This window comes from Manihot esculenta, chromosome 7 (assembly GCF_001659605.2).
Source record: "Manihot esculenta cultivar AM560-2 chromosome 7, M.esculenta_v8, whole genome shotgun sequence".
Lineage (NCBI taxonomy): Eukaryota > Viridiplantae > Streptophyta > Magnoliopsida > Malpighiales > Euphorbiaceae > Manihot > Manihot esculenta.
In genome coordinates this window covers 5722879-5735228 of record NC_035167.2, presented here as the reverse complement: position 1 = coordinate 5735228, position 12350 = coordinate 5722879, and the positions used below count along the sequence as shown (strand labels likewise).

Sequence of the window (12350 nt, the reverse complement as noted above, 5' to 3'; positions counted from 1 at the left end):
TTAATATACTGATTATTAGTATACTATAATAATTAATATTGCCGAATAAAATCTGGATACCGGTGCAATTTTTTATCTATATATATCAGGAACTAAATAACAAGTTTGCTCAATGTGCTCTCCTACATCATATATATTTTTCTCACCATGGATTTGGAACTATCCAAAACGGTGGTGGATCAATCCTCCCTAAATCACAATCATAAAATGGCCTCAAGAGTCTTATCTTCCAGACTGAACTTGCCAAAATCATGGCCTCCATACAAGTAATCTCCATTCATCTGGTTCCAATTATCATCTGTAAAGTAAATAGAGTTACTTTCAAATCCTGAAAATTCTTGAGCTGACAGCGACATTGAGTGGTTACCTCCAAGAAACAGCGCCTCATTCTTCAAATTGTCTACTTCCACCCATTTCTGTTCACTGTAATCCAGCTTGTAAACATGAAACATCAATGTCTGATATGGGCAGACTAATGGCTAGTGTCTTCATCGCTAAGAAGATATGTCTCATCAACAGGCTCACCTTCTTGATTAACAAAATTCCCCACATACCTCATTACCAGCAAAAGATCGCCGGATGATTCCACCAAGTAACTCTGGCTAGAATGTGAACCTCTGAACGATTCTGTGGCTTCCACCATATGTTTTGGGATTAAAGGGTGGATTTCCCTTCTCTTTCTTGGCAAACAAGCATGAAAATCCCAAACTTCAATGGAATTATCCAAGGTTAATGCATAGACAATATCATTACTGCATATGATATCGCTGTACCCCTGAGATGCACCATTAAGAACTGTCCAACATGAACCTTTTTTTGCACAGAAAGCAAGCCTTGAACGATAACCAAAAATTACTACAACACCATAGTTTTTGTCACGGGATGGATCCGACAACAAGACAGCTTTGGTAATAAAAAACTTCCGCAGCTCCTGGATAAAATAAGATCTGTTAACTTCAAACATGAAACTCGCCAACGTAGGCAGTTGAATTCGAACTTGAGAAAAGGGATTAAAGAGGAAAGGATTTGCTTCATCATCCAAAATCAAAAGCCACCCATGAGACGACCCAACACACCAAACATCACAACCAAACTGGTTCCCCATATTCTTGATCTGATACACCTTCTTGTCCTCGAGACTAAAGAAGCAAAGACTATCAGTATCATCTTCTTGGTTCGGAGGGACCAACAGCCATGGCGTTTGAGGGAACGGAGCATAACACGAAGAAGAGACGTAGGATTCTGCAATGGAACGCCAAGTAGAACAAACGGCCTTGAAGCGGATGATTTGGACTAAAGATAACTTTGAAAGTATGAGTTCCAGAAGTTCAGAGTGAAGCTGAGACCAATCTGGCTTAGAAGTGAAAGAATCCTCGAGAAAAGAAGATCTTCTTTTGGAGCCATTACTTGGAAACTCGAACATGGTAGCAGAAGCAGAAGAGGGACTTCTTTTGTTCGCCATTGTTGAAGAACTACTTGAAAGCTTGGATTCCTTAATCATATCAAAATATCTATATATAGAGATTGAACTGAGACTTTATTTCCTATTCTGTTAAGGATTTGTATAATCCTTTCCTTAACAGGAGTGAGTGTTCGGGAAGTACGAGGAATGGACCTCTATAATACGATGACGTTTAACTAACTAATAATTCCTATTGAACTGAGACTTGATTTCCTATTCTGTTAAGGATTTGTATAATCCTTTCCTTAACAGAAGTGAGTGTTCGGGAAGTACGAGGAATGGACCTCTATAATACGATGACGTTTAACTAACTAATAATTCCTACTGGACCGAATCATTTCTCCCTATAATTCTACCCGTTCTCAAAATCCACTAATTGATCAAGTAGAAATGACGTCGTTTAAGTTGACAGGGAATTGGAGATATGCCCTTGAATTAATTTCATTTACATGGGCTTTGCTTCCTCAATAGTTTCCGGACAATCCGCAAAACAAGCATAAATAATTTTATAGATTTTTTCCTCTTTAATAAGAAAGCATATTTTTATTTCAAAAAATAAGAAAGCATATTCATTCAAAATCATGAGCATTGTGCCAAACCAACGAATAATTTTTTTTTTTTAATTCAGAAATATAAAATGAAAATTCTGAGATGAATTGCATGTCTTTAATTATTGAAATAAGTCAAATTAAGTAAATGCAACAAAACTCAATGTTTATAAGAATAAAATTAAAAAAATAGAAACAAAATAAAAAATAATAAATTAATAAATATTAAAATGAATAATTCTAATATTTTTTTTTAAGTGAATTGAATTTACTAGAAGTATTTTACCTTTAATTAATAGGGTAATCCGTTAAATTTATAAATATTTTGATTTTATATTAAAATTTATCATTTAAAAAATTATTATCAGAATACATTTTTTAATAAGATTTCTTATAGTCCAACATGAGCGTAAATTACGTATAAGGTAAAAAAAAAAAATTATTGCTTACTTTTATCCTAATTCAAACATAAATTAACAGTTAGTCATTAGAATTTTTTTATAAAAAATATTTTTTAAAAAAAAATTAAATCATTTTAAAAAAATAATTTTCTCTTTTTTTAAAAATTATTTTATTAAAAAATAATTTTTACGGAAATATTTCCTAAATAAATAATTAATGAATTAAGTTTTCTTTTTTTTTTTCAATTTTTCTTGAGCAATTCAACTGAATGTGTATCCTTAATTAGAATTTAGAATAAACTAGTTAGCTAAGAGAGTAGAGAAAAACTGAGGAAGTGATGTTGAGGATGAAGATTATTGGTTATGATTTGTTGGAGTTTTCAAGGGAGGTTCTTGGTAATGACAAGGAAGCATTTTCTTTCTGCAGAGTTTTAGCGCCTTAATCGGGCGAGGGTACGGTGTCGTTTTACGAAGAGAACTAATAATTAAAATGGTAAAGAAAATTGGCGTCGCCCGGACTCGAACCGGAGACCTTCAGTGTGTTAGACTGACGTGATAACCAACTACACCACGACACCGTTGTGTAAAGGAAAATACTTGATTCAGTTCGACGGAAAATCTATTTTAAAAATATTTTTAATAGAAAATGAAGCCAGTGGAAAGTAGCAGTTGAATGCGGATGGCTTTAATCCCAATAATCAAGCCAGTGGAAAAATATAAAATCTAAAATCTTTGTAGACAGAGCCGGTTAATAAAAGAATGTAAAAATATCAGGATTGATCTGAATGTCTTATATTCAATTCGACTCTCACCAAAATAAATATAAGGTAAATAAATTTCTTTTTTTATAAATAATTTATTACAAATCAAGTGTTGGTATGAGTGATAAGATACTATTTTTTCTTTTAAGTGATATTAAGATCTTGCTTGAAGGAACAATATGATATCTATGTTTGATATCATATTTTTTTTTTTCTTTTGATCAAGTACCTAATCATGTCCATAATTTCCTATATATAAAATATTTTTCGTATTTATTTAAATTGATGAGATTCCAAATTACAATTAAAAGAATGTTATGAAATTTTTTTTTTTTGAAATTGAAATTGGGAATTAGGGAAATAGAACGAATAACTCTCAGATTTACTCAGATGCATTTATTATCAAGTTAAACTTATGAGTACTGAAAAATTAAATCTATTTAATATATGATTTATATTTCTAAATAAATAGAACAATTATATCTATATATTCATGTAATAATGAGATTTGATATACTTCTATTATAGTTGGAATATTCTTCATTTATAGTATCATATAATATATATTTTGAATCTTTCATCATAAATAAAGAGTTTTTTGTATCAGTGAGATAATCCAAATGTAGCTTTTGAGATTTTGTGTTCGTGGATGTAGACTCTCATAATCGAAGCATGTAAATTTTCCTGTGTTATCATTTTATCTCTTTTATTATTCGTGTGGCTACATTATTTAGATTAGGTTAAGGTCTAAAAAGGTCTCACAAGACAATTATATTATATTAGTGCTGCAGTCATTTTTTACTTACTTTTCAGGTTAAGGTCTAATAGCACCTTTATTATTTTATAAAATTATTTCGTGTGTTAAATTTTTAGAGGTTTTGCCAATATTTTACATAACAATTTCATGCACTATATATACAAAAAATTCAATGTAATAATTGGAATGTATCATGTGGATGATTTGCACATGGAACATTGCAGTTCCTGGCTATGTCTTGTAGAATCATGCACAATACAGAAGAAAATTCCAATTCAATTATCACAAATACCAAACTTAAATGTGACTTTGATTCTGTTCAGAAATAATTATAAAATTAAAATTTAATATTTTAATTTAATATTTAACCGTTGAGAAAATATATTATAAAAAAATTATTTATAATATTTGATTTACTCTGAACAGTTTTTTATCACTAAAGTAATTACTAGCATATTATAATAGTTAATATTGTTGAATAGAACTTTATACTGGTACAATTTTTCGTCTATGTATATAAGGAATCAAATAAAAAGTTTGCTCTATGTGCTCTCCTACATTATATATTTTTTTCTCACCATGGATTTGGAATTATCCAAAACGGTGGTGGATCAATCCTCCCTAAATCACAATCATAAAATGGCTTCACAGTCTTATCTTCCAGGCTGAACTTGCCAAAATCATGGCCTCCATACAAGTAATCTCCATTCATCAGGTTCCAATTATCATCTGTAAAGTAAATACAGTTCCTTTCAAATCCTGAAAATTCTTGAGCTGACAGCGACATTGAGTGGTTACCTCCAAGAAACAGCGCCTCATTCTTCAAATTGTCTACTTCCACCCATTTCTGTTCACTGTAATCCAGTTTGTAAACATGAAACATCAATGTCTGATATGGACATACTAATGGCTGAATGTCTTCGTCGCTAAGAAGATATGTCTCATCAACAGGCTCGCCTTCTTGATTAACAAAATTCCCCACATACCTCATTACCAGAAAAAGATCGCCGGATGATTCCACCAAGTAACTCTGGCTAGAATGTGAACCTCTGAAAGATTCTGTGGCTTCCACCATATGTTTTGGGATTAAAGGGTGGATTTCCCTTCTCTTTCTTGGCAAACAAGCATGAAAATCCCAAACTTCAATGGAATTATCCAAGGTTAATGCATAGACAATATCATTACTGCATATGATATCGCTGTAGCCCTGAGATGCACCATTAAGAACTGTCCAACATGAACCTGTTTTTGCACAGAAAGCAAGCCTTGAAAGATAACCAAAAATTACTACAACACCATAGTTTTTGTCACGGGATGGATCCGACAACAAGACAGCTTTGGTAATAAAAAACTTCCGCAGCTCCTGGATAAAATAAGATCTGTTAACTTCAAACATGAAACTCGGCAACGTAGGCAGTTGAATTCGAACTTGAGAAAAGGGATTAAAGAGGAAAGGATTTGCTTCATCATCCAAAATCAACAGCCACCCATGAGACGACCCAACACACCAAACATCACAACCAAACTGGTTCCCCATATTCTTGATCTGATACACCTTCTTGTCCTCGAGACTAAAGAAGCAAAGACTATCAGTATCATCTTCTTGGTTGGGAGGGACCAACAGCCATGGCATTTGAGGGAACGGAGCATAACACGAAGAAGAGACGTAGGATTCTGCAATGGAACGCCAAGAAGAACAAACGGCCTTGAAGCGGATGATTTGGACTAAAGATAACTTTGAAAGTATGAGTTCCAGAAGTTCAGAGTGAAGCTGAGACCAATCTGGCTTAGAAGTGAAAGAATCCTCGAGAAAAGAAGATCTTCTTTTGGAGCCATTACTTGGAAACTCGAACATGGTAGCAGAAGCAGAAGAGGGACTTCTTTTGATCGCCATTGTTGAAGAACTACTTGAAAGCTTGGATTCCTTAATCATATCAAAATATCTATATATAGAGATTGAACTGAGACTTTATTTCCTTTTCTGTTAAGGATTTGTATAATCCTTTCCTTAACAGGAGTGAGTGTTCGGGAAGTACGAGGAATGGACCTCTATAATACGATGACGTTTAACTAACTAATAATTCCTACTGGACCGAATCATTTCTCCCTATAATTCTACCCGTTCTCAAAATCCACTAATTGATCAAGTAGAAATGACGTCGTTTAAGTTGACAGGGAATTGGAGATATGCCCTTGAATTAATTTCATTTACATGGGCTTTGCTTCCTCAATAGTTTCCGGACAATCCGCAAAACAAGCATAAATAATTTAATTCTATAGATTTTTTCCTCTTTAATAAGAAAGCATATTTTTATTTCAAAAAATAAGAAAGCATATTTTTATTTCAAAAAATAAGAAAGCATATTCATTAAAAATCATGAGCATTGTGCCAGACCAACGAATAATTTTTTTTTTATTCAGAAATATAAAATGAAAATTCTGAGATGAATTGCATGTCTTTAATTATTGAAATAAGTCTGTTGAACCTAAATGATCTAATTCTTATTTTGATAATTAATAAACAATTGGTATGCTACTAATTATCTTCAAAAGAGTTTATGTTGAACTTGTAGGTCCATTGCTAACAAAAAAGAAATTGCTTCAATCTCAAAAGGAAAAAATGCATATTTTGGAAGCATACCACAAGAAAGGGATCATAAAGTATTTTCTTGTTTATGTTTTGTGAAGTTATTTATTGTGAATTTCAATTAATTAGGTGTGATGGCTCAAGGTTTCTTTCTTTTCTAAAAGTTTTTTAGATATGGCCAAATCTTTAAATACTTGACTTTCGGGGACTAAAATGATATTTTCCAAAAAAAGTGATTTTGAAATTATTCTTTATCAAAATCAAAGATCTAAAAATATGGGTTACAAAAATTCAAACGGATTGAAAAATGGATTTTTATAGGCTAAGTTATGATTTTTCAAAAAATTTAATGAAATATTTTTTGCCCCCTAAAGCCAACTTTCGGCTTCCGAAAGTCAGGGACAGAGACGAAAGTCCCACATGTTCGGCCGCCGAACAATGACTTTCGGCCGCCGAAAGTGTGTTTTCAGCCTGCCCCCTAAAGTGCATCCTTCGGCTTCCGAAAGTGAGGAACAGAGACGAAAGTCCTGTATGTTCGGCCGCCGAACATTGGCTTTCGGCCGCCGAAGGTGGTTTGCTCCCTAAGCAAAATGTTTGGCTTCCGAAAGTGAAGGACAGAGGCAAAAGTCACCTATGTTCGGCCGCCGAACATTACCTTCGGCCGCCGAAAGTGTGCTTTTAAGTCAGCCTCCGAAACTTAAAGTTCGGCTTCCGAAAGAGAGGGACAGAGACGAAAGTCCCACATGTTCGGCCGCCGAACTTGAACTTTAGGCCGCCGAAAGTTCTTTTTTAAAGAGTGATATTCTTCACCTGAATTGGTTCGGCTGCCGAACTTTAGCTTAGGCCGCCGAACTTGAATTTTTCTGAGAAAAATATAACGGTTATTTCTGAACATAAACGGCTCTATTTGCATTTAATGCACCCCAACGGCCATATTTATGACTGAACTATAAATACAATGAGTTTTTGATATGAAAAGGTTACAACAACCATCTAAGCAAATATTTATTGAGATTACAGCATTTTTCATTCTCTCTCTCTCAAAACCTTGAGCCAAAGCATTAATTTCTTGAAAGTTTGTTTTGAGTTGTAATTGGTTGGCTTTTCAGAGTGAGTAAAGGTTGTTGAGAGATTCTGTTGTTGTGAGTGTGGCATTGAGCAAATAATTGCTCTTGAGTGAAAAAGAGACTTGTAAAGAGCAAAGACTTGCTCTAAGATTTTAAGGGTTTTAATCTTCACCCAAAGAAAATTTGATAGTGGAGTTGAACTCTCAAGGTGGACCTTGAGGAGAGGACGTAGGCTTGAGATAGCTGAACCTCTATAAATTCTTGTGTTGATTATCTTCTTCCTCATTGCCTCCTATTTTGTGCTTTTCCCTTTAAATTTTTTATAAATCCAATTCACCCCTCTTGGGTTGCTTCAAGGGACAACAAAGTCAAATTAAGTAAATGCAACAAAACTCAATGTTTATAAGAATAAAATTAAAAAAATAGAAACAAAATAAAAAATTAATAAATTAATAAATATTAAAATGAATAATTCTAATAATTTTTTTAAGTGAATTGAATTTACTAGAAGTATTGTACCTTTAATTAATAGGGTAATCCGTTAAATTTATAAATATTTTGATTTTATATTAAAATTTATCATTTAAAAAATTATACATTTTTTAATAAGATTTCTTATAGTCCAACATGAGCGTAAATTACGTATAAGGTAAAAAAAAAAAAAAAATATTGCTTACTTTTATTCTAATTCAAACATAAATTAACAGTTAGTCATTAGAATTTTTTTATAAAAAATATTTTTTAAAAAAAATTAAATCATTTTAAAAAAAATAATTTTCTCTTTTTTTAAAAATTATTTTATTAAAAAATAATTTTTACGGAAATATTTACTAAATAAATAATTAATGAATTAAGTTTTCTTTTTTTTTTTCAATTTTTCTTGAGCAATTCAACTCAATGTGTATCCTTAATTAGAATTTAGAATAAACTAGTTAGCTAAGAGAGTAGAGAAAAACTGAGGAAGTGATGTTGAGGATGAAGATTATTGGTTATGATTTGTTGGAGTTTTTAAGGGAGGTTCTTGGTAATGACATGGAAGCATTTTCTTTCTGCAGAGTTTTAGCGCCTTAATCGTGCGAGGGTACGGTGTCGTTTTACGAAGAGAACTAATAATTAAAATGGTAAAGGAAATTGGCGTCGCCCGGACTCGAACCGGAGACCTTCAGTGTGTTAGACTGACGTGATAACCAACTACACCACGACACCGTTGTGTAAAGAAAAATACTTGATTTAATTTGAGAAAAATCTATTTTTAAAAACTATTTTTAATAGAAAATGAAGCCAGTGGAAAGTAGCAGTTGAATGCGGATGGCTTTAATCCCAATAATCAAGCCAGTGGAAAAATATAAAATCTAAAATCTTTGTAGACAGAGCCGGTTAATAAAAGAATGTAAAAATATCAGGATTGATCTGAATGTCTTATATTCAATTCGACTCTCACCAAAATAAATATAAGGTAAATAAATTTCTTTTTTTATAAATAATTTATTACAAATCAAGTGTTGGTATGAGTGATAAGATACTATTTTTTCTTTTAAGTGATATTAAGATCTTGCTTGAAGGAACAATATGATATCTATGTTTTTTTTTTTCTTTTGATCAAGTACCTAATCATGTCCATAATTTCCTATATATAAAATATTTTTCGTATTTATTTAAATTGATGAGATTCCAAACTACAATTAAGAGAATGTTACGAAATTATTTTTTTTTTTGAAATTGAAATTGAAATTGAAATTGGAAATTAGGGAAATAGAACGAAGAACTTTCAGATTTACGCAGATGCATTTATTATCAGATTAAGTCCGTGAGCGCTGAAAAGTTGAATCTATTTAATATATGATTTGTATTCCTAAATAAATAGAACAATTATATCTATATATTCCTTTGAGATTATATCTATATATTCATTTATAGCATCATACCATATATATTTTAGATTTTCCATCATAAATAAGGGGTCCTTTATATCAGAACAATTATATCTATATACTCAGAACAATTATATCTATATATTCATTTATAGTATCATACCATATATATTTTGGATTTTCCATCATAAATCAGTGAGATAATCCAGATGTAGCCTTTGAAATTTTGTATTCGTGGATGTATACTCTCATAATCGAACCATGTAAATCTTCCTGTGTTATCATCTTATCTCTTTTATTATTCGTGTGGCTGCATTATTTAGATTAGGTTAAGGTTTAAAAAGGTCTCACAAGACAATTATATTATATTAGTGCTGCAGCCATTTTTTGCTTACTTTTCAGGTTAAGGTCTAATAGCACCTTTGTTATTTTATAAAATTATTCGTGTGTTAAATTTTTAGAGGTTTTGCCAATATTTTACATAATAATTTCATGCACTATATATACAAAAAATTCAATGAAATAATTGGAATGTATCATGTGGATGATTTGCACATGGAACATTGCAGTTCCCTGGCTATGTCTTGTAGAATCATGCACAATACAGAAGAAAATTCCAATTCAATTATCACAAATACCAAACTTAAATGTGACTTTGATTCTGTTCAGAAATAATTTTCAAATTAAAATTTAATATTTAACCGTTGAGAAAATATATTATAAAAAAATTATTTATAATATTTGATTTACTCTGAACAGTTTTTTATCACTAAAGCAATTACTAGCATATTATAATAGTTAATATTGTTGAATAGATCCTTTATACTGGTACAATTTTTCGTCTATGTATATAAGGAATTAAATAAAAAGTTTGCTCTATGTGCTCTCCTACATTATATGTATTTTTCTCACCATGGATTTGGAATTATCCAAAACGGTGGTGGATCAATCCTCCCTAAATCACAAGCATAAAATGGCTTCACAGTCTTATCTTCCAGGCTGAACTTGCCAAAATCATGGCCTCCATACAAGTAATCTCCATTCATCAGGTTCCAATTATCATCTGTAAAGTAAATACAGTTCCTTTCAAATCCTGAAAATTCTTGAGCTGACAGCGACATTGAATGGTTACCTCCAAGAAACAGCGCCTCATTCTTCAAATTGTCTACTTCCACCCATTTCTGTTCATTGTAATCCAGCTTGTAAACATGAAACATCAATGTCTGATATGGGCATACTAATGGCTGAGTGTCTTCATCGCTAAGAAGATATGTCTCATCAACAGGCTCACCTTCTTGATTAACAAAATTCCCCACATACCTCATTACCAGCAAAAGATCGCCGGATGATTCCACCAAGTAACTCTGGCTAGAATGTGAACCTCTGAAAGATTCTGTGGCTTCCACCATATTTTTTGGGATTAAAGGGTGGATTTCCCTTCTCTTTCTTGGCAAACAAGCATGAAAATCCCAAACTTCAATGGAATTATCCAAGGTTAATGCATAGACAATATCATTACTGCATATGATATCGCTGTAGCCCTGAGATGCACCATTAAGAACTGTCCAACATGAACCTGTTTTTGCACAGAAAGCAAGCCTTGAACGATAACCAAAAATTACTAAAACACCATAGTTTTTGTCACGGGATGGATCCGACAACAAGACAGCTTTGGTAATAAAAAACTTCCGCAGCTCCTGGATAAAATAAGATCTGTTAACTTCAAACATGAAAATCTCCAACGTAGGCAGTCGAATTCGAACTTGAGAAAAGGGATTAAAGAGGAAAGGATTTGCTTCATCATCCAAAACCAACAGCCACCCATGAGACGACCCAACACGCCAAACATCACAACCAAACTGGTTCCCCATATTCTTGATTTGATACACCTTCTTGTCCTCGAGACTAAAGAAGCAACGACTATCAGTATCATCTTCTTGGTTGGGAGGGAGCAACAGCCATGGCGTTTGAGGGAACGGAGCATAACACGAAGAAGAGACGTAGGATTCTGCAATGGAACGCCAAGAAGAACAAACGGCCTTGAAGCGGATGATTTGGACTAAAGATAACTTTGAAAGTATGAGTTCCAGAAGTTCAGAGTGAAGCTGAGACCAATCTGGCTTAGAAGTGAAAGAATCCTCGAGAAAAGAAGATCCCCTTTTGGAGCCATTACTTGGAAACTCGAATATGGTAGCAGAAGCGGAAGAGGGACTTCTTTTGATCGCCATTGTTGAAGAACTACTTGAAAGCTTGGATTCCTTAATCATATCAAAATATCTATATATAGAGATTGAACTGAGACTTGATTTCCTATTCTGTTAAGGATTTGTATAATCCTTTCCCTAACAGGAGTGACTCTTCGGGAAGTACGAGGAATGGACCACTATAATACGATGACGTTTAACTAACTAATAATTCTTACTGGACCGAATTATTTCTCCCTTTAGTTCTACCCGTTCTCAAATTCCACTAATTGATCGAGCAGAAATGACGTCGTTTAAGTTGATAGAGAATCGGAGTTATGTCCTTGATTTGAATTAATTTAATTTACATGACTTTGCTTCCTCAATAATTTCCGGATAATCCGCAAAACAAGCATAAATAATTTAATTCTATAGATTTTTTTCCTCTTCAATAAGAAAGCATATTTTTATTTCAGAAAATAAGAAAGCATATTCATTAAAAACCATGAGCATTGTGCCAAATCAACCAATAAATTTTTTTTTATTCAGAAATATAAAATGAAAATTTTGAGATGAATTACATGTCTTTAATTATTGAAATAAGTCAAATTAAGTAAATACAATAAAACTCAACGTTTATAAGAATAAAATTAAAAAAATAATAAATTGATGAATATTAAAATGAATGATTCAATAATTTTTTTTAAGTGAAT

At 32.3% G+C, this 12350-nt stretch overlaps 3 protein-coding genes and 2 non-coding genes across 5 annotated transcripts; all 5 read right to left on the bottom strand.

Annotated features, from left to right (window-relative positions):
* Window positions 1–142: 142 nt before the first annotated feature.
* LOC110618912 (putative F-box protein At2g33200) lies at window positions 143–1462 on the bottom strand. Its single transcript, XM_021762184.2, is given in 3 exon segments — window positions 143–220; window positions 222–481; window positions 484–1462. Coding segments are annotated over 3 exon segments (1317 nt in total).
* Window positions 1463–2915: 1453 nt separating this feature from the next.
* Window positions 2916–2989, bottom strand: TRNAV-AAC. The gene has a single exon. It is a non-coding gene; the product is annotated as a tRNA-Val (tRNA).
* Window positions 2990–4503: 1514 nt separating this feature from the next.
* On the bottom strand, window positions 4504–5823 carry LOC122723967 (putative F-box protein At4g17565). The gene has a single exon (XM_043958101.1). The coding sequence runs from the start codon at window positions 5821–5823 to the stop codon at window positions 4504–4506; it is 1320 nt and encodes a 439-aa protein (XP_043814036.1).
* A 2892-nt stretch (window positions 5824–8715) lies between these two features.
* Window positions 8716–8789, bottom strand: TRNAV-AAC. The gene has a single exon. It is a non-coding gene; the product is annotated as a tRNA-Val (tRNA).
* Window positions 8790–10362: 1573 nt separating this feature from the next.
* Window positions 10363–11682, bottom strand: LOC110618910 (F-box protein SKIP23). Its single transcript, XM_021762183.2, has one exon. The coding sequence runs from the start codon at window positions 11680–11682 to the stop codon at window positions 10363–10365; it is 1320 nt and encodes a 439-aa protein (XP_021617875.2).
* Between the last annotated feature and the right edge of the window lie 668 nt (window positions 11683–12350).

What these genes read in the sequence shown, in the direction of transcription:
- LOC122723967 (XM_043958101.1), bottom strand. Translation starts at nt 5,823, where the DNA reads ATGGCGATCAAAAGAAGTCCCTCTTCTGCTTCTGCTACCATGTTCGAG.
- LOC110618910 (XM_021762183.2), bottom strand. Translation starts at nt 11,682, where the DNA reads ATGGCGATCAAAAGAAGTCCCTCTTCCGCTTCTGCTACCATATTCGAG.